The sequence below is a fragment of the Fringilla coelebs genome (assembly GCF_963513975.1).
Source record: "Fringilla coelebs genome assembly, chromosome: 19".
Classification (NCBI taxonomy): Eukaryota; Metazoa; Chordata; class Aves; order Passeriformes; family Fringillidae; genus Fringilla; species Fringilla coelebs.
The window spans coordinates 4,937,254-4,958,752 of NC_140045.1; the positions used below are offsets into that span (position 1 = coordinate 4,937,254).

General features: G+C 36.3%; 1 protein-coding gene across 2 annotated transcripts in view; it reads right to left on the bottom strand.

Annotated features, from left to right (window-relative positions):
• The window catches only part of STXBP4 (syntaxin binding protein 4), a 66,801-nt gene that overhangs the window by 36,022 nt on the left and 9,280 nt on the right, over positions 1 to 21,499 (bottom strand). For both annotated transcript variants that reach the window (XM_084218472.1, XM_084218473.1), the window contains 14 exons: positions 20,556 to 20,625; positions 19,669 to 19,743; positions 17,635 to 17,720; positions 16,858 to 16,990; positions 16,165 to 16,297; positions 14,087 to 14,193; positions 13,530 to 13,713; positions 12,459 to 12,537; positions 9,876 to 9,958; positions 9,286 to 9,382; positions 7,869 to 7,981; positions 7,119 to 7,181; positions 5,972 to 6,037; positions 178 to 354 (listed from right to left, as the gene is read on the bottom strand). In XM_084218472.1, the coding sequence (XP_084074598.1) occupies positions 178 to 354; positions 5,972 to 6,037; positions 7,119 to 7,181; positions 7,869 to 7,981; positions 9,286 to 9,382; positions 9,876 to 9,958; positions 12,459 to 12,537; positions 13,530 to 13,713; positions 14,087 to 14,193; positions 16,165 to 16,297; positions 16,858 to 16,990; positions 17,635 to 17,720; positions 19,669 to 19,743; positions 20,556 to 20,625 (1,466 nt within the window). The remainder of the gene's footprint in view (positions 1 to 177; positions 355 to 5,971; positions 6,038 to 7,118; positions 7,182 to 7,868; positions 7,982 to 9,285; positions 9,383 to 9,875; positions 9,959 to 12,458; positions 12,538 to 13,529; positions 13,714 to 14,086; positions 14,194 to 16,164; positions 16,298 to 16,857; positions 16,991 to 17,634; positions 17,721 to 19,668; positions 19,744 to 20,555; positions 20,626 to 21,499) is intronic.

Here is a 21,499-nt window from a genome sequence, read left to right on the forward strand (position 1 = left end):
CTGGATAAAGGAAGCCTCGTCCACTTCACATTACCCTCTTCAATCCACATCATCCCAGTTATTGAATAATAAAAGACAAACAGTGACCTACTTTAGAAAAGCAGATGAAAAGAAAATGAAAACCAGATACATGACAACAGCAAGGAAACCATGGTAACTCTGACAGACTTTGCTTACTTTATTTTGGCCAGAATGCTCAGTGAGCTGAGCCTTCAGCTCTCCAATTTCAGCCTCTAAGAGGCGAATCACCTCTTCATAGTCCAGCTCCATTCCGCGGGCCTGCCTCTGAGCAGCCTCTGCAAGGTGAATTCTGCTGCGCAGGGCTCTTGTCTCCTCCACAGCTGCCTTGGCTTCCTGCAGATTATATAATTCAGTGCAGAAGTTACAATTCCAGCTACCAAAAAAAAAAGAGCACATTTAGCTCACAAGTACTGCAGTTGGCATCAGGGCTACCTGTTAGTGTTCATGGTTAGAGGGCTCAATTGCTAATTTTTAACATTATAATGTACAAATGAAAACCAGGTATACACAGAGACTTGATTTTCCTAATAAATTAAATAACAAGTTCTATAATTACTGAAAATCTACTTGAATGAAAGGTTTTCTTGAAATGCACCAGATGCTGTTGATCTGCCCCATTGCTTCCACACTAAAAAAGCACCTTAATGAGATGTTACTTAATTTCATTTTTATTGCATGAATTCACACTCTAGTCACAGCTCACACATCATGTAGATGGATTTTTAATGCAAGTAATTCAGTCCAAACTCTTTTCAGAATCAGTGCTTTTTTATAAAATCTATTTTTCTGCTTCATTACTGGTCCTATTATGCTCCTAATATCCTGCATTATCACAGAAGAGTGACAGATAAAACTTATATATAAATAATGTACAGAAAACAGAAAATCAGAAACTGTTAGCTTTTAATTCAGCTAATGTAATCCCTAAACATTGCAAAATCTCCTTTCAAGAAAGATATTGCTCAGATCATTTTAGGCCTGAATATTAATTGAAGTTAACTGATTAGCAAATTAGAAAGCCAAACTCAAGGTCTGTACAATGGATCAGTTTACACTCATCTAGGAATAAAACAAACAAACTGCTCACACAAATTGTACAGGCTCACTGGCACCAAAATCACTGAGCCATCTTTTCCGTCAGCTATTAATTAATCTGTATGAAAAGTCGCTTTTTATCCATTTTCTGAATAATTAAAGTTATCAGATTTGAATACACAAATTCACAGAGCTAGAAGTTTTTCGTAGAAGCTGCTCAGTTAAGGACACTTAGGTGAATCTTCTATTCTTGGTCTACCTATTACATCTTATAATTATATCCAGGTTGGGAACGGAACTAGAGGGAAAACAGGTGGGTGTTTCTCCTCCCATAGAGGAGAAACACACTATGACTCTTCACGATGGGGAGGAAACAACCTTCTAGAAGCTAGGTTTGAAATTGCTGTTTCTAAAAAACCTAGATGACCAGATCTTCCTGTTTTGTGGAAGAAATTGCATAGAAAAGGTGTCCTAATAGAAATTTCTAGAGAGGTCAGTTAAACTTAAAAAATGCAGATGTAATTCTTTCCTAATGTAGAAGCATTTCTCCTATGCAATCAATGTCCTTCAAGTTAGGTTTTCCTGTATTTTGTGATAATGTTCTTTCTGTAAAATGCTCTACCAATCTCAGCTTATATATTCTGGGCTATAAATCAGCTAATCTCAGTGACATATAACCAGTACATCATCTTCCTCATCTTTGCAATATAATACCAATTTGGACGATGGCCAGGGACATCCTGGTCTCTCAGAAAATAGAGCAGTGCAAGTAACCACACATGTAGAACAGCAACACCATTAGAGAACACAGGTGACATTGATGTTGCATAATTCAGAGGTTTCTGTTACAGGGCACAAGCACTAAGAGATCCATTTAAGTGACCTTTAATTTGACAGCAAGTAGAATGATTTTCTTTTTTCCTTTGGAAGCATTAGGTGAAGTACACAAGAACCACCTTCACCTGGAAACACAGACTCATCCCAAGCTTGTGGCTCCGTGTGTGTTTTTCCTCACGTTGGTGTCACAGTTGTGGTTTACAGCACTAAGAGCAGCGCCAGGGTCATTTCTGCTCACACTCCCTGAAAGCACAGCAATCACCTCTCCTGCAAGCTGCTCCTGGCACTACTTTTTCCTAGAAACAATTCAGGGGAACACAGAGACTTCTAAGAAGTTATCAGCCTACAGAAGCAGAGGTCAAATGACTGCCTTTGGGGAGGGCACTTTTTTGTCAATGTAAGAAACAAAATGAGTCAACAGCAAGAAGAGCTGGGCCCTGCTGCTACAGGGGATGAGTTGGGAGCCTTCAGCAGCAAAGGCATCCTTGGGAAACAGGCTGGAGGTGGAAAAAAGATTCTTGGAGACAAAAGTGAAAAGATGCTCTGACATTAAGTTTGACTAATATAAATGAACACAGAGGCCTTGAGAAAGGGTGGCATCTTAAAAACCCACACTTAGGAATTATTTAAATAAACTGACATAAGAAAAGTGAAGAGAAAATTGCTATTATGAAAAGGGAGGTCTTCATTTTGAAAGAAGACATCCTTGAGATAAAGGTTTAATCTCTTATAATCCAGAATTGCCTTTACTCCTCCATTGTTTTTTCAGAACACCAGTTGTTGAATATTAATTTCTCTGTAATAGCAGACTAAGTATGACCAGATTTCAACAGTGAAAGACCTAAAGGAATAATTAAGGAACAATGGCTTCTTACATTACAATGAAACAATTACACACACTACAACTGAATTAGTAAAATTGTCTGACACACCAGAGATGTTTGCTGGAGCAGAGGGGCACAAAGGCAAATGATTCCATCAGGTTTTCCCATTCTCCAGTTACTGGAATTGGTACTGTGGGGACACAGTGGGTTCTCCCACCTGGCAGGTAAGGGGGCCCCACCAGTGAAGAATGGATGGGTAATACCCCCTGCAGCAACACGAGCTCTTGTCCCACTCACATGTATGAAAACATGTCCAAGGCCAGGCTGGACAGGGCTTGGAGCAACCTGGGATGGCAAAGGGTGTCCCTCTCCATGGCAGGGGGGGATGAGATGGGCTTAAAGGTCCTTTCCAATCTGAACCAATCTAGGATTCTAACACACAACAATCAGAGGATCTGCAGCTGCTAATGTTTTATTTATATAAACACCTCATGGGACCCAATGTCCTGATCTGGTATAAAGCCACTACAACCAATAAGGAACTAACAGCAAGAGGAGAGAAGCTGAATCCTTAAAAAAGCAATTTCAAGGTACAGGTTTCTTCCTAAGCCAGGTTCTATTTCTTCCTTGGATAAATTCGAGTGTAAGAAAGTTTTATCCAAGTTTTATTCCAGCTTCCACAAACATCTAAACTAAGATATTCTTTTAAACTATGCGAAAATTGTAGTTACAAATCAATTGTGCTTGTTGATTAATTCTACAAAAATTGTATATTGAAATCATCCTCTAAAAGAACTTTGAGTATCTTTACTCTGTATTAAAATAAAAAACCTAATGAAATAAACCCAACACTTCTTTCAGGCAGGGTGACAGAGATTAGATACTGCTTCCAAAAAATAGCAGTCATTCAAAGCCCCTATTCTCCCCTTAGAGAAAACAACCACAGAGTAGCAAATCTCAGCCTTAGGAATCAAGTCCAGGAGTTTGGGATACCACAAACAGTGTCTTATCTTCACAACCTCTCCCACTTCCCATGTTTAGCTGAGTGCTCCAGCTGACAGAAACTGCCCAGAAAAGGCTCTAGTACAGAAGGGATCATTCAGGCTGAAATACCCCAGGACTCTCAGGCAGCACAGGATCCAGGCCAACTCCTCCAGGAAGACAGAAGACATCATTACAGATTTCACATTCGTGCTCTTGGCAAGACTTCAGGTAGTCAAAAGTGCCTTTCTGTGTTTCGTGCCAATTTCAGCTTACATATGATTTCAAGGAAGCCCCAAAGATATAGTGCTATATCACAACTTCAAAGCAAAAATAGATCAATTAATGAATTTTAATTGTCTCATACCAATATTAGAAAATAATTACTATTGCACTGCAAGTTTAGCAGCATTTCTAATTTTAAGAGTTTATTCATGCTGTTTGTTACAGAGTCAATCACTGTTTAATGAATTGGGACTAACAAAGCATGTTCATTAACCAAAATATTTGTATGCCTGTCTTAATTAAGCTGTAATCTCTTCAATTCACAATTAGTGGAAAAGAGAAGTACCACAAAATATACCTCAATATATGATTGGTAACCTAAATTATCATTTAAAACCTTGTTTTTTCAGGAAAGGAGTCATTTAAAAAAAATGTTTAAGTTAGGCTGAAGTCAGAAGACCTTAAGCACAGCCTTAAATTGGGTTTTTTGTTACTTTTAATCAGGCCAATAGGGTTCAATAATGTTCTCATTAACTCCTTTCACTAACCAGCTCAAGCAGGAATGCATATCATAAGTTAAATGGCAACTTGTACTATAAGTAGCCTACTTTTAAAAAACTTATCACCATGAATCTCAGTGCCAATATTGCCTTTAAACAACATAAATCTATATAATAATATATATAAAACACTTGAACATGGACCAAGTATAAACAAGAAAATGTCCATTAAAAGCCCACTTTTATCTCTTAAAATAGATCCCACAATGCTATAATTATATATAATTTAGTATTTCTCTTTCACTTCACTACATGGAATCCTTTCAATTCCTACAACAAACCCACTATTTATCCCTGGGAGGTTTGCAGGGCAAAATTGAATTTCACCACTACACGACAGTACCTAAGAAAAATTACAGTGGGAGGACCTCGAGTGGTGGCAAATGGCACTGCTGCCACTTAAAACATCTTAAAGCAGCCCTGTGCAAGGCTGCCTTCCCAGGAAAAGCAGGTTTGTACTGGGGATTGTACTATGTACCAGCTTTAGTCTGGACTAATAACACTGAACAAGTGTTCTGGTCTAGAACAACACACTCAACCCATTAGAGAATGGGAACTTCAAGTGCATTACTGGAACAATCTTCCTGTTAAATTTTATCCAGAAAGTACCCCAATTTATTTCACACAGTGTACAGATGGAAACAACACAATACTAATGGAAAAAGCTTCCAAGCAAGCTCTTGTATACTCCAGGAATAAAAGGCGATAATGAAGGTGTTCAACCTTAGGAGCAAAATATAAAACTAATCTTAATACAGGGGATTTTCAAACTTTATCTTGCATTTTTACACGATGTGTGACGTGAGAAACCCTCAAAGAATAGGTGCAGCAGTGGAGGAGGGAAGGAAAACAGCCAGCTCATTAGAAGGAAAAACTGATGGGGTGTTCAGGAGGAAGAGGGAACAGGAAATTTCCTTGGTTTTGAATCCAGGCTAAAAATGACATGAGACTTACATTTAATTGGGAATTTCCTTTAAGAGACACAAGGAAGCCAAATATTCTGATTTATTGGCTCATAATTATAGACAGATTTGGAGGCAGAAAAAAGACCTTCCTCAGGAAATCCTGACTACAACTTTTTTTCCTGGTAATTTTTTCACACTTAAGACTGGTTGACATATAAAGTAGTTAATGTTAGGACTGTAAATTAGGCAACTGTTGCCTAAGAGCAGCAAAATCTCTTCAGGAACACTTAAGATTAGAAAGGTTCTACTACATGATCATCCCACTTGATTGATCCAGCTGGTCTCAGGATTCCTATCTCAATTCAATAGCAGAGAAATAGATTACTGCTCTAAAAAGTGAAGAATCAATTCTCTGCTTTTAATGAAAAGCTCTGTAGTAACACAAGAACCACCTTAGTGTTGTAATCAGTGTCAAAGTACAGTCTCTATGAGCACTAAGAGAAAAAGAAGCGCTCCTTTCTCCCTTCCACAAAAAAAATTGAAAATATTTACATGATTATAACTTTTAGAGACTTCAACATACTTGCTTGACTACTTGTAGCTGCTCTGCTAACTGCTTCTGTAAGTTCACAGATTCAGACAATTCTTCCTATTAAAAAAAAAAAAAAAAAGATAAATAAGTTTGAAAGAGAAGGTCCTAAAGCAATTAGCTCTTCCAAAACTACAGATAACAAGACTTACCTTCTATCAACAACTTTTATAAAAGCTGTGATAAAAGCATCTCTAAAAGATAACTTTTCTGTGAGTTCATTGATGCTGTTTAAGTTCCTTGAGTATTTTAGAGTTATTTACTGAACAGTTCTGGGATGTGTGTAAAACAGTGTAAGAAATAAGGCAATTAATTATTGATTGATCACTGTCAGTTTTCCACACCAGCAATTTAGGGACACCTGGCCAGTTTTCACTGTGTTCAATGTAAATGGGGCTCTTCCATTTCAGTCCAAAGCTCTCAGAAGAGGAATCATTGTGCACAGAACAGGGAACTGACCTCTGGCCATTTCAACCCAATGCTTCTGGAATTTACAGCAAGAAATTTTTTGGACCAGAGGGCAATTTTTTAAACTGTCTTTATCCCAAGCTCAGTGCTCCTGTTGAAGAACTAGAGTTATGTATGCTGAACACAGAACTTCCTGTCTTATGGTTTGTTAAAAAAGAAATTCGGGACCATGAGAATTTGGTAGCAACCTGGGGTTTTAAGAAATAATATTTATTGCTTTAGGACTTGGGAACTGTGTAATGTCTGGGAAAATATGTATTAATTTTGCCCACAGATTAATTCATCCTCCTCTTCTGATTCCTTTCAGAAGTATCAGCACATGCTGAGACTCTGCAGTTACTAGCATCACCCATTTTTAAATGAAATGGCCATGCAAATCAGTAATTTCTCCAAATTCACTTCTGTGAAATGTCTGCTTAGCAGTCTCATTTCTCTATAGACCAGATTAAAAAATGTGTTAGCATTCAGTATGATGGCTAAATTCACTGTCTCAATAGATATTGTAACCAATCTTCAAATGTGATTAGGACTGTTTGCACTGCCATTTTATTTATCTATGAAAAACTGCGCATGAAATTCAAATAACCAATCAATTCCTATACAATTCCTGTACACACTCAAAAAAAACCCCTAGTCTCTTGACTAATTTAAAGCAAATAAAAAATAGTGTTACCTTTAATTTGCTCATTTCTTTTAAAGCTTCATTTCTTTCTTTCTTAAGTTTTTCCACATCATCCTGCAAGGAATCACAGGTTACAAGCTGCAGATATATAAATATATAAGGTTGGAATGGATTGCTAACTGTGTCTTCCATTATCTTTAACAACTTATATTAAAAGTTCTTGGTAATAAAATGAGAAGAAAATCCTAATTTTAGGATGACTTATAAATCTGAAAATGCTAAAAATGTTTAATAAAATTTTAAACAACTTAAACTTCCAAATGAAAAATTACTTTTCCTTTTAAAATGGATTAATAAAGTGCTTTTTAAAGTATCAAGAATACATTGCTATTTTAATATTTTAAATAATAAGGCATTTTATTTTATTGTTCGTATACTAAAAATGCTCTTTTTTAAAGTCACCTCTAGAATAAAATCATTTTCACTGTAGCAGGGGCTCAAATCACTGGGCCCAGTAATTGTTTCTCACTCACAGAGGTTGTAGCAATCCAAATTCTATTACGAAACCTCAGTAAATCAATGCTGTCCAGACTTACAACAAACCACAATTTAATTACATTAGTTGCTTTCTACAAATCAGGCTGCTTAAAAAAGCTTCACAGAAACTAGGTTATCTTAAAGAACCCCATGCTGCAGAGCTGTTTTCAATATCTGCCAAAGATTTGGAATTATTTTACACACAATAAACTCTCCAATAATCTCCTCCCAACTGTTAAAACACTGACCAGGCACATATTTTACCTGTGAGTCCTGTAAGCTAGCAACATCACTGATCCCAAAGGTTTCAGATTTGTGGCCATCATCAGTTTCATTTGATTGCACAGACAAGAGATTTCTTGAAACTTCAACGAAATCTAGGAAAAAACAGTTCAGATTTTGTTGCCATAGCCTGGATGTTCAGCTTAGTAACAGATCACTGATGCAACACAACTGCCAATATCACCATGAACAGCCACTCTGATAAATAGAGTTTTCTAAAGAAAAAAAAAGAAAATCAGAGATGTATCTCCAAAGAGAAACTTCTGGTAAAGTTGATAAGAATAAAAATGCCCAAAGACACAGTGGAATGAAATATCCTCAAATCAAATTGTGAAGGAGAAAAGAAAACAAAGGTGGTGTGAAGTTCACCTTCAAAGTACCTGAGAGGTTCTGCATTTGGCAGGTGTCTGTGAAAAATGAAATAAATCTGCACACCAGGTATACACACCTGCCCTTCTAATCAGTGGACCTTACCAGAGGAGACAAGAAAAAGGAAAAATTTCCTGCTAGCTCAGAGCTCATGGTTTCCTTTCAGACCCTTTAAACCCCGATAGAGGCTTGGTAAAATTGATGTTGACCAAGTTTTAAATACAAACAGTCTCTAATGCACAATTAGCATGACTTGGATTACCCATACATTTTGGATTTGAAAATTCTGCTACACTGTGACAGAAAGGTGGAAATATGAAGGTCAGTTTACTCCACATAAAATCTGACAGAACATCCAGTATTTTTCTTGCTGAAGATCTTTTTGGATGTTTAAGTACAAAACACTATTTTTCACACACTAGTGTTTTTCACTGACTTGAGGGAAAGGGAAATTTCCATCAGTTTTAGCATCAGAACCACCATGTCTCACAGTTTCTTAAAAATATTTTTAAATTGTCCATGTCATCGACCAAAATTGTTACAACCACAGGAAGTACCTGATTCTCATCAGAATTAGATTTAGCTGGAAGAATTGTGACGTTCTCCCTGCAAACCTGTTTCTACATGCAATAGTTGAAATGTTCTTGCTTCCCACATACTAAAATTAAGTGATCCATCCGTTTACTTGCTTCAAGAAGCTTCTTTAACTATCAAAACTCTCCCAAGTAATTTCTGGAAAAATTACAGTTCCCTATTGTCAGAACAAAAAATTCAAGATTTTGTGAGCACAAAATAAAACTTTCCCAAGGCTGCTCTTAATAAAATAAATTTGTGATTTGCATTCACATTACTTAGTTTCAAGTAGAACTTCAAGCTTATTTTTATACAGCAAAATAAGGTTCTTGCCTCAAATTCTCATTTTATTTGCAGCAGCAGCCCAATACTGACAAGAAATATATTAATGGTTATTATCTATAATTTCTGTATTTCTACTTTTCATTATTTTTCTATGGTAATTAGAAATTATTACCTCCAAAAGACACTGTTCCTTTAGAATCTTTATGAAGTTGCTGCCTTAGGGCTTGCTGCTGTTCATCTGTGAGCTGAATCCCAAGATAATTCAGTGCCTGGAAGGAAAAACTTATTTTGGAGTGAAAAAAGAAAGGACTAAGGATAATGACTGCAGGGACATGGGGGAGTAATTAAAGAGCTACACTTCAAAGAGCCTTTGTATCCTGGTACACTCTCACTGACAACACTTCTATTCCAGAGCCACTCGGTGACTTTTCCTTCTAATTGAGAGATGTTCAGATATTATTTAACCTTGAATACAGATGAGTGTAATAAGCAAACCCCTTTGTCCTTAATAACTGCTTTAAAAATCCTGAGGGATGTTCTGATTCCCAAAAGAATTAATCACTAATTAGATTAACAAAAACAGTAATTTGCCCAATACATAAACTGAAATATTGGCCTGCAACATGAAAGAACCACCAAATAGAAAATTCTGTGTGTCATATACACTTTAAAGTTTGTCAGCCTAGAAATACTGTCCAGATGATTTTTACCTGCATTGTGAAGGGGGAGGAAGGAGAACTCAGAAGATTTTTAAGTATTTACCCTCTCCAGCTTTTCTGTTTTGAGATGAATACTCAAGTTCTTTCCTTGGGGCTCATAATCATCATTCTGGCTGGGGGCAGTAACTAAGAAATAAAAAAAAAAAAAAAAAGTAATAATGATGTAGTGGTAACTATTGCTTTGAAAAAATTTGTTCTGAAGCTCTGCTCATCAAGTGGATGCCAGCTAAATACCCACTTGCCAAAAATACATGTTAATCCTTAGACTGACTTCTTTTTTTAAAGGACATAATTGCAATCAACAAAAATTATGGGTATCAATCACTTCCACTATTTTTTTTGTATAAAAAAAGTGACAAGTAGGAAATTAACAGAAAATAACCAGGAACAGCTTTGAGTGATCCATCAAGCATATGGCTTCTCCTTGTGGTATTTTCTCTCAGATACACAGATACTCAGGAAACAGAAGGGGAAACACACTTGTGAGTTCCAAGAGAGACCTCCAAGACACACCCTCAGTGTAACTGACAGCTGCCACTGGCACATGGAGTGATCTGGAAAACTCTTGGGAAAAGAGGGAATGACCTGTTCCAAACATGGGAGGGAGCTCAGGCTGAACTCCACAGGCTCCTCAGTATTTTTTCCTGGGAAGGAACTCTTTTCCAAGAACTCCTGTCCATTAGGCCATCACCCACCAGCCCCTTCCACCCTTACTGTCAGAAACACAAGTTTAAATGGGTTTTTTGAACTATCACTTTGGATTCTAGATGTATGCAAATAAAAAAAAATATTGTTTGCATTCCTTATTTATAAATATAATGTAAGTCTTAATTAATAATTTCATTAATGAATTAAAAAGGTACTGAAATCAAACCAGTGTTTGACAAGTAAAGGATCTTGCAGTTTGAGATTCTCTCTAAAGGAACAGAAGGAATCTGCAGAGAATTGGTTTTTTTTAAAAATTTTTTTAGTTTCACAGCATATCTGTTTCCAAGCTCAAAGTAATTTACATTCTCTTTACATGCCAAAAGCATAAACCAAAATATCTTGAAAATCTCTGACATTAACACCTTTCACATGCTATATTAAAGTCTGAAGGCAGTGGGCTAGAACCTTGGTGGAATTGGCTCAATTTTTCTTCAGCTCAGAATGAAAAAGCCTCGTGTGTGAGCTTGGGCAAAACTTCTCAAAACTAAGCTGATTTTTTTATAAAGTGTTAAAAACAAGAGTATCTCATCTAAGAGATGCTTGAATTTTTCAAGGTTATCTTTGAAAGTTTATCCTTGAAAAAGGGCACATGAAAGAAGTGGCAGGTTTTTCTAAAGATGTGCTGTAAAATAAGAAGAAAATGAAACATGACTGGAGCTGCAAGTATTTGTGCTTTCTGCTCTACTCCCTCCGTTCTTCAGATGTGTTCAGAGACTGTGCCCTTCCTGGTGTCTTCAAAAGAAGAAGCTCCTGTGTACTGAATTATATTAACCAAGAGTCTTATATACTGAATATATTAAAAAATAAGACTTTTGTCTTGTTCCTTTGATTAAGTTGTACTGTTTTTCACAGACAATAAGTAAAAACTGTGTGATCATTAATCTCCAGGTGTATTCAATACTAAAACTTTGCCACTTTCAACAGCCTACATTTGATCAGCTCACCCTTCAAGGAAGGGAACCAACTGGTCAGATATGCAATATGGGAACTGTTTCATTTTAAATTTGAATATCTAATATGGGGTAGAATAAATGCAGGTACAAGTTAAATAATATCAGTGGAGAGATATCCGGAATGAATCACATCCTGTGTATTTGTTCTTCCTCTCCACAGTACATTAGACTGAAATTTAGAAGTTCAGCTTATGCTTAATTGCTACTGCCTGAAGAAAAAGAATATTCAGGTCTGTACAGAGAAATACTGAACAGAGTCAGTTCTATCAGTGTGCTAATGGGGACTCCCATTATTGTGTCACTCTTGCATTTTCACTCTAAATACAACATACTTGTTTCCCACAGGAATCACAATTGTTCAGCTCAGATTTGATTCTGACCACATTTCACAAACCCTGTTTTTCCTTAAATGTTGTTTTCAAAATAGATATTCCAAGATGTGATCAAAGTGACTCCTGTCCTTGTTACAATGTCATGACTCTAAAACACAAATACACACAATATATTGCATTTGTTATTAACTGAAAAGCTGTTAAGAGGGCTGCATGTTAATTCTATCCTTTCAACATGCTGCCCTCATTTAAGCAAAAAAACCATGCAAGCAGCATACATGCCCAGAATTTCATCAAATCAAGAAAGCACAGTTTCTATGGCAACCTAATCTTGATCTATATGTGAGTCTTCATTATCTGGTTTCTACTGAGTCTATTATCATGACTGCTGTATAGCAAATGTTGTGATCACTCATTTTTGTTTGGTTTCAGCTGTTTGTTAGAGACAATGTAAGTTATATTTGACAGAAGCTACTAAAAATCCATTGATCTCAGTGCTTTATTTAGGACTATAAAAACAGTGCAATATTCCTTTTTTTTTAAAGACTGCTGAGTCTCACTATGCACTATGTTCTGTTTGACTGTTATTGAAGAACAGGGAAAAGGGTGGCAGGGAATTAAATCAGCACTTACCCGTGGCAGACACATCAGCAGGATTGCTGTCTAGAGCAGTAATTGGAGATTGCTCTCCCATCCTGACTCCAGTCTCCATCTACGAGAGGAAATGAAAAGTCATGAAATACCATTTCTAAAGCAGATCACAAGCCAAACCAGAAACACAAGTTCATGAGAAAAGACACAGGAAAGAAGACCAGGGAAGAAAAAAGAGCTGGGGAGATCAAAACAACCCCAGGAGACAAAGAAAGACATGGAGGGGGTGGTGGTGAGAAGGAACAGCATTGGAAAAAAATCCGATTGGGGCCTCATCAAAATCTTGGGTTTTGAAAACCTTCACAGATTAAGACAGCACAGTCTCTCTAGGCAACCCACTTCAATGTTTATATCCCTAACAGGAAAGAAAAATGGGCAAGAATTTTAAGTACAAATATAAGAAGATTTGAGAATCACCTGTTTTGACTTTGTATTTGAGAACATTTTATTCTTCCTTCTTCTAAGGCAATACTTTATTTAACTTTAAAAATATGATAAACTGAAAATCTGCTATCAAAAATTGAAATACAAGTTTTAAAATCTTCTTTCTCATGGTAAACATTATTTCTTTACACTAATGGTGAGCTGTACGAATTAAAACAATTGCTGCTTAGCCAAAAGAATGAGGAAAAACCCCACATACTTCTAGGACTTTCTTAAAGCAAAAATCTCATCATCACAGAGCAAGTGTGAGATTGTACTGTACTCACACACAGCAGTAAGCAGGGCGTGTTTTGTCTCTGAAGTACATAACTATTTGTATCTAATTGCAAAACCTCAGAGGAACAGTGAAGGAGAGCTTGGTATCTAAGAACACAGTTAATGCTTATTTAATTTGTTTTCTTAGCCCAAGTCAGCTAATTCCTCTCATCAGTGTGGTTTACTCTCCTGTTATACAACATGGTATTTCCAAAAGTTTTGATATTCCAAAGACAATATTGTGCAGGAAAACAGACAGTATTATTTTCTTAATAAAATGGAAACTAAATTACAATTAGGAGAAAAACAACCATTTGCTCAGTTTGTTGTAAGAGGAGTAATAAGTACACTCACAGCATCAGGAGAGAATGGTGACACCAGCCTCCCACTAGGAGAGGGAAGAGGACCAAGTGTCCCAAAATCTTGTTCTCCATGTGCTACAGAAGATGCTAAGAGGTTGAAAGGATGCTGCAGATTCTGTGGAAGACTGGGTATGTTCTTCTGCCTAATAAAGGCTATCTCCCAAAAATTTTCAAACCTAGAATAAAAATGTAAAAGGTTTCAACATATCTTATACTTAAGTTATTCCTAAGATCACACTTCTGCAAAAATTACACGTTTCCAATCACGTGTGTGGGTTTATTTAATTATTTTCTAAAAGGATGTTCTGTTACCCATCATTACTAAGACAAATACTGTAATTTTTTTTAAACATTAAAGTATCATAATTTTGCAGGTCTAAAAGGTGCACTTGAATCTTTTCTACAAAATAATATTACAACCAAGTATTTTAAAAAATTAGTATCCCTCATTTCTTCTAAGCATACAAAAACACATTTCACATTAATCTGATCATAAATATGATCTATTAAACCATTTTGGATGGTTGGCTGTTTGACAGTAACAGATACCTCAGCTTTGTTCTGTTGATTATACTTTTTGCCTCTTCATAGGAGACTCCAATCATGGACTCTTTGTTGATGGACACAAGCTGATCCCCAGGTTTCAATCGCCCATCCTAAAATAACAAATATAAAACCAAACCCACAAACTTGGTATTAGTTGCTAACACTACAGAAAGAACTGTATAGTCACAGCACTTGGACAAATTCCCCTTGTTCTACTGGGACAAAAAATATCAAGAATAACTCTGCATTCTGCCTGTGCTTGACAATCCTCCAGAAATAAACAGATTAAACAATCATGCCTAACCATTAAAGCAGTCATTACGAAAACTCACCAGAGAAAACAGACCTCAGAAATTGTATGGAGAAGAACTTTGGACCCAGCTAAACATTTCTGTTAAAAAAAAAGCCCAAAAAAATATGGAAACAAACAACAGATATTTCCAGCACTGACCCATCTGACTTTAGGAAGCTTCTTTACTAATTAATTCCACTCTGAGCTGGATTAATTTGTATTTCAAAAGCAAATGTTCATGGCAATACACAGAACCCTTCAGACACTCACTGGCCATGGTAATGAGAAAACCAGATCAGTCCATTAGTACTCACCAGTCAAAACCAGGACAGAAATAATATTGTCAGCTTTGTGCATCTGTTGAATTAATTGCAAACTCTACCAGCACAAGAACATTTCACATTTCTGTCCCAGAGACTCTTTTTTACAAAGAGCCCTCAACAATTCAACTGGAAATTCATGTAATTCACCTTTGGTTACAGAGTTATGACATTTGTCTAATGTAATACACATCATGTAACATAGAACATGTCTCTGCTCTTCAGCTCCTAAGAAATCAAACACAAAATCACTCTATGTGAAAAAAAAATGTGTACAGAAGATGATACATAGGAAATAAATAAAATACTTTCTCAAAACCAGTATAATTTTACCTGCTTAACACCCACATACCATAATTTTAGCTGTGCTGTTTCAAACCTATGCCAGTACTTTACTACCTTTTTTGGTCACTAAGTGTTTTGGTTAAAGAATAAAGTTGTAGATCTTTCATTTTGCTTTCATCCAGCATGTTCTAAGATATCCAACGGTGCCCTCACGTGGCAGACATTTAAAAAGTGCTTTCTGTTTCACCTTCCCAAACAGGATAACCAGTACTGGGAGATTACCTCCATTATTGCCAATATTAGAGCCTAATGGAAATTGATGTCTTAGCCTCAGTCTATTGATTATGTGTGATAGGCTTTAAATTATATGTTCACAGTAAGAAAAGTATTTTAGAAGCCACATAAAAATAGGAGAAAATAAAAGAGAAATTATTACCATTTATCTACTGAAAGAGGTCTTTGAGAAACATTGCATTTTTATCTTCCAGCTTGCATTTTAGGATTAAACTTAGTCTACAAAAATTCAGTAACAAATAGTTATAAACTGCTTGGGGACAAAACCCACTGCTCATGAATTGAGCTCGTCCCCTCTTGCTGGGCCAGAGGCAAAGGCTGGTTATTTACACTTCCTCATAAGCATAATTAACAGTTCTGTGTACCTGAACCTGGATATTACATTATTTATTTACTTTTTACACTGACAAATCCCTCTGATTTACATACTGCATTTGTCACAAATTAAAACAGTAATCAACACCAATTTATACATTTTATTAGTCTGCACTTTCAGAATATTTTTTTCCTAATTTGCCTACACAATGTCTTCCAACTGCAAGGATCCATCTAAATTAAGTCTCAGGAAAAAGAGGTGCATCTGTAGCTCTGTCCCATCCCTCCTGCAGTACCTTGCATCATGCAATCTCTTATAGACGTTGGTTTTGTACCTTCTCACACACAAACTGAGGAATAAGATCCTCAGTTACCTCAAATGAACTTATGAATAAATTTTCATTACCATGTAACTCTGTCACAGTGCAGTGAGACAGTTCTGTTAAAAGAGAAGGCAAGGAAGAACACAAACACATTTTGTATTTAAAATATGACTGCAGATGTCGCATACCAAAGCAATTAAGGCAAAAACACAGGTGTCTGAAGGGGAAGGAAGGGAAAAAAAAGGCCTTTACCTTATGGCAATCACCACCAGGGATAATTTCTTGAATATATACCAAAGGCCCTTCATTTCTGTTAATTCCTCCCACAATATTCAAACCTAGGCTTGTTCCTTTGCAAACAGAGATAATCTGAAATGCACTGTCACTAGAGACACAAAGAGAAAGAAAAACAGAATTACTTCACAGAACCAGATAACAAAGACTGAAGCAATAGCTTATTTTATCTTACAGGTTTTGCAAATATGTATTACAGTAACAAATAGAAATATACATTTAACCTTGGTGTTCAAATATTACACTATTTGCAACAAAATCAGCACCTTCAGGCACTTCTGACAATTACAAAAAGAATTCATAGTCTATTTTACAAGGCTAAAAACTCCTGTCTATTACATAGAGTAGAGATATATACTATATCCCAAGGCTTATGGGAGTATCTGGGTACATATAAATCAGGAACATTAATTCATTAGGAGACACAAAAAAAACCCCTGATTAATCATCATCTGTCACATAAACAATAAATAAATAGAAAAAAAAAATATTAGTCTGCAATGTTGATAGTATGATGAGCTACAGGACTAGAAGTTAAAAAATAAAACCAAACTTTAACACTGAGTGCTCAACCCAAATTTTCCTGACCAGCCAAATAACAGCATTTCCTGAACCTCCCACAAGTGAGGCACAGTCAGTTTTGGAGATTACTTTGGAAGCTTTGGGGATGGTGGTGGGACAGAATTATTTCTGCTGCTGTTGCTGGTGATGCTATCCTTCAGCTGCAACTGAGGACTCTGTGATCTTGAGGATGACCCAGAAGAAAGGCTGTCTCTAGATTTTGCTTGAAAAAAAGAAAATAAAAATGAAAATAAATAAATAAATAAAAATCACATTTGGGAAAAAGCACAAAATTTCAGCTCACATAAGGTAGCTCAGTAGGACTATTTGCATGTTAGAAAACAGACAAACTAAGCTATCAGACAACAACAACAAAAAAAAAAAAAGCCTGCACAGTAAAGAACTGAGAGTCACCTAGAGTTCCAGGAACAATTTTTGAAAACATAGCAAATGATGATTTTTTTCAAATTGGGTGCAAAATACAAAACAGCCTAATCCCCCATGCTATATAAAGGCATCTCAATTAGGCAGCAGAAAGATTAGAATTTATTCCAGAAAGATTAGAATTTATAGTGCTCTGGATCAAATTTCTATTGGCATTTTGTGGCACATTTCAGCTACAAATACCAAAAACTTTTCATACAAATAATTAATTAAAATGGAAAGTAGATACCAGTATATTTATTTAAAGAGCTGGGGAAACTGACACACAAATTCCTCAAGGTACATGTGTGTTTTGTTTGACTTTCAGCCACTTCCTCCAATACACCTCCACTAAAACAAGGAATTTTAAGTACAAGTTTCTACTCCACCCAAAGCTGATTTTTGTCCCCCAGGATTGTTTCAGGCTGGGAAGTGATCTCTCACCAGCTAACTGATGTGTTGGAGAGGTTCTTGCAGAGGTTGTGTCACTGTGAGAGCCATACTTATCCATTAGGTCATGAAATTCTTTCCTGTGCCAATAAAAAGATTTTCTTTGTCAGTTTGAGTGGACCCTGAGAAACCTGCACTGCTTGTACTGAACAGCTGCTCCTCCTCAGAGAGGGAAGCTCAACCTCCACTGAAAGAGGAAAGCCCTGTCAAATGGTCAGAAAAGGAAAAAAAAAAATAAAAATCATGTAATGCATGATAAAGATGGGAAAACAACAGATTATGGACTGTTGGTACAAAAGCTTCATTTTTACCTCACTTTACCCCAAATTACTAAACTTTAAAAGCTTGTAATACAATCAACTACAGATAATAAAATACAGTGGTACTGCCAAGCTCCAGAACAATTTCTTTATATTAGAGGGAATCAGATTATACACCTATAGCATAATCATGGTTTTAAAGAATGCTTTTAGTTCCCAGAAGAGACTGACAAAGATATGGCTCCTTAAAAACAAGAGGACAGAAGAGATATTTATTAACTACTAAAAGCCAAAAGAAGAAATTCCTTGCAGACACCAATCATACTGTAACAGACAGGCAAAGATGTACATCTTGAGTGACAGCATTGAAGAGAATACAAAACCACCTGATTCATCTGATATTGAATCCAGCCTAATTTAAGAAAAGAAGTTTATAATCTGAGCTCTGATTACCTCAGTGATAACTGATTTAAAAGATAAAAATAATCTAGAGTGATGTAAGCCAGAAACATCACCAAATTACTATTACAGAATTAGTCAGAGAGGAAAGAAATTAACTGATTGCAAGGAGAGTAATTCCCAGGTAATTCCAGTTTGACTTCTGAAGGTTGTTCAAAAATGCTGGGTGCATTATTTTTTAAAAAAGAACAACATTAATTGTACTTTTGCTGGCCCCAGGGTACACACATAAACACAGCTGAATGTAAATCAAGTAATCTTTAAGCATAGAATGTAAAGTCAAAAGGTGGCTGGTGAGAGACTGCATGGAGTGGCAATTCTGCCCAGGCCACTGCACTTCTCCCCCAGAGTGGTTAAAGGACTGATGGATTTTAATTATTCAAGGAGTTTACAGGAACTAGGCCAGTATGCTTTAGATAAAAGCAGATTAAGAGTGGACCTCACATATATCTAGGCAGTCTGAAAAAAGGAGAGATCAGAGGCTACAGACTGATTTAGATGTCTATTGAATTCAAGGAACAGAAAGAGGAAGCTTAACTTAGACAAAAGGCTAAAGGAATTTAGAGAAAAATCCTTTCTGGGGAGATTACACTGGAAGTGGAACATCCCAGGAAAGGCAAATAACAGCAGATACTCTTGCAATGATTATCAAAAATAGTTACATAACAGCTGTTTTCTCCTGAGATTTAAGTCAAAAGGGGATACAGACCTGGTTTGTCACATTGCTGATGATTCTCTGCCAATATTGGTTTTTATGCTTAACTTTCATCAGTCAGGTTAAAGCAATATTTAACATAAATGTCCTTAAAATGAATATACCTTAGACTACCTGCTGTGGTGAATAGTTTAACCTACTTATCCAAGCTATTCAAAGCTCATTAGAAATTGAAAAGTAAACTACTGAGGGGAAAAAACCAACTGAATCTGCCTTTTGTCAGAATGCAAGACAAGTTTAAATATTATAGTTCTGTGGTAGCTCTAACAGAGTCCTCATTTTTCATTACTTTAAAATGTGAGCAGTATTTCAAAAACTATCACAGCAGATAACTTTTAATGGTATTAGCTGTAAACATAACATTACAATCCTCCTCTTTAAACTGAAGTTGGCCTGAGCTTGCTACTTGAAGTGATTGATGCAAGTGATCTCAAAACGAACTGGTATCAAATACCATGCAGAAAAATGTGACATGTGGTGCAATCTGCAATTAAAAGTGATCTGAAATAAAAATACATGCATGACCACCCACCCACCCTGAGATACAGCACTGGACTTTTATTAGTTTTGAGGTTAAAACAATTTTTCTCTTACTTTGCTTCTTCATCTCTAGCAACAAGCAGAGACATGTGATTAGAGGCTGAGGCTGTTCTCAAGATGTCAACAGCCCTAGAAGGGGGCAGAAAAAGGCCAAATAAATATACCAGGGCGCTGGCAAGAAGTGAGCAGTGCTAGAAGAGCAAGAAAATGGACAAATTGCTAAGGTAGTTAATAATTTTCATGGTCAGATACAGAGAAAAGAGCTCAGCAGCAGCAAAACTTAAAATGAGCACCAGGAATAGAGCAAAAGACAGGCTGTGGTGCATCTGCTGGCAGCAATAAACTGGGACTGACCTCTCTTTCCCTTCCCTTCTGTCCCAATCCCTCCTTGGGCCATCCTGCCGCCTTCCTGAGCCTCCTCCAGGATTAACAGCCCACCCCAACAAAAGCTACTACTACTCAGGTGTGCCTGGCTCAGAATCTCCCCCAGCAATACAAATGGCAATTTTCCTTTGCATTTTCAATCTCCATGTCCAGCACTGAAAGCTGCACTGATCTCTACAGATCCAGCTACAGAAACCATCTACAGCTCCTTCTTCCCCTTCATGGTGCCATTACATGATTGCTGCCACCATTTACATTCATCAGTACTGAACCAGCAGAGAGTTGTATTAACAGCTTCTACTGCTGTTTTCACACACATTCTGTCATCTGTGCCATTAAGAAACCAGCTGATTCTGCTGTTACAGAACCATATAAAGTCCTTCATTCTTCTACAACAGTTTTGCTGCATTAGATTTATAGGATAAATTACTTGTGAGTTGAACTCCAAGGATCTCAGGGGAGCTGTGCTCTTTCAATCAGTCACTGATAGTGTCCAGAATAATCCATGTCTAACATTCCAAGCTCTAATAAACATTCAGGAATCAGTACAAACATACCTTTCATTTGTTACTCCAACCAGGTTTTCTCCATTGACATCCAGAATTAGGTCCCCAGTGAGCAAACGGCCTTTAAATGAAACCAACAGTGATTGATGAATCAACATGAAAATGGTGAATGTTTTGAATTAAACCAGCTATTAACCCAGGACTTTTCCTTTCAATTTTATGTGACTTAATGCATTAAACAACTTTATGACTCTTGGCACCGGATCCTAAGTAAGACAGATAATTGAGATTAGACTAGAACCTATAAATCTTACCACCAGAATAGCCACCAAAAATAACTGTCATTTAGCTATTTGTATGAATTACACACAGCATAAATATTTTTGAGACTAGAATTTATATTTTACAGTTGTAGAACTAATTTTGACTCTTGCTCTTAACATTATTGTAAGTTACCATGTGTAGATATATTAATGTTTTACACATCATTAAAGTCAGCTAAAAGATTTTTTAGAACCAATTCTATTTTTTAACCTCCTGAAAATCACAAGTTTAGGAAATTGCATCAGATTATTTTAAATATCATTTTGCACAAGACAAGATGGAAGATCAAAAAAACCCATACAGAGATCTAGGATGGAAGTCTGTAGCTTAATTATTGAAAACTCTACTGAGAGTAACTTCTTCTCTCCACACAGATATTAACCACCAGTACACCACCATTAAAAAAAATAGTAATAAAAATTATTAAAACTAATTTAAAATAATACTAGGTTTATACAGGAAACCCCACTCTTATACCTTATAAATTAAAAGTAATTCAGCATCTCAACACTCTCTCAACAGTGCTGCCAATTGCCAGAAAAATTGCCAATTGCCCTCACCAGCCATATCTAGATTTGAACACATTTTCAAGACCTGAGTGTATTAAAATATTTTTCCATAAAGGGTCCAAGTTTCATTAATCTATCTTAAAGTAAGCAAAAACCTCATAG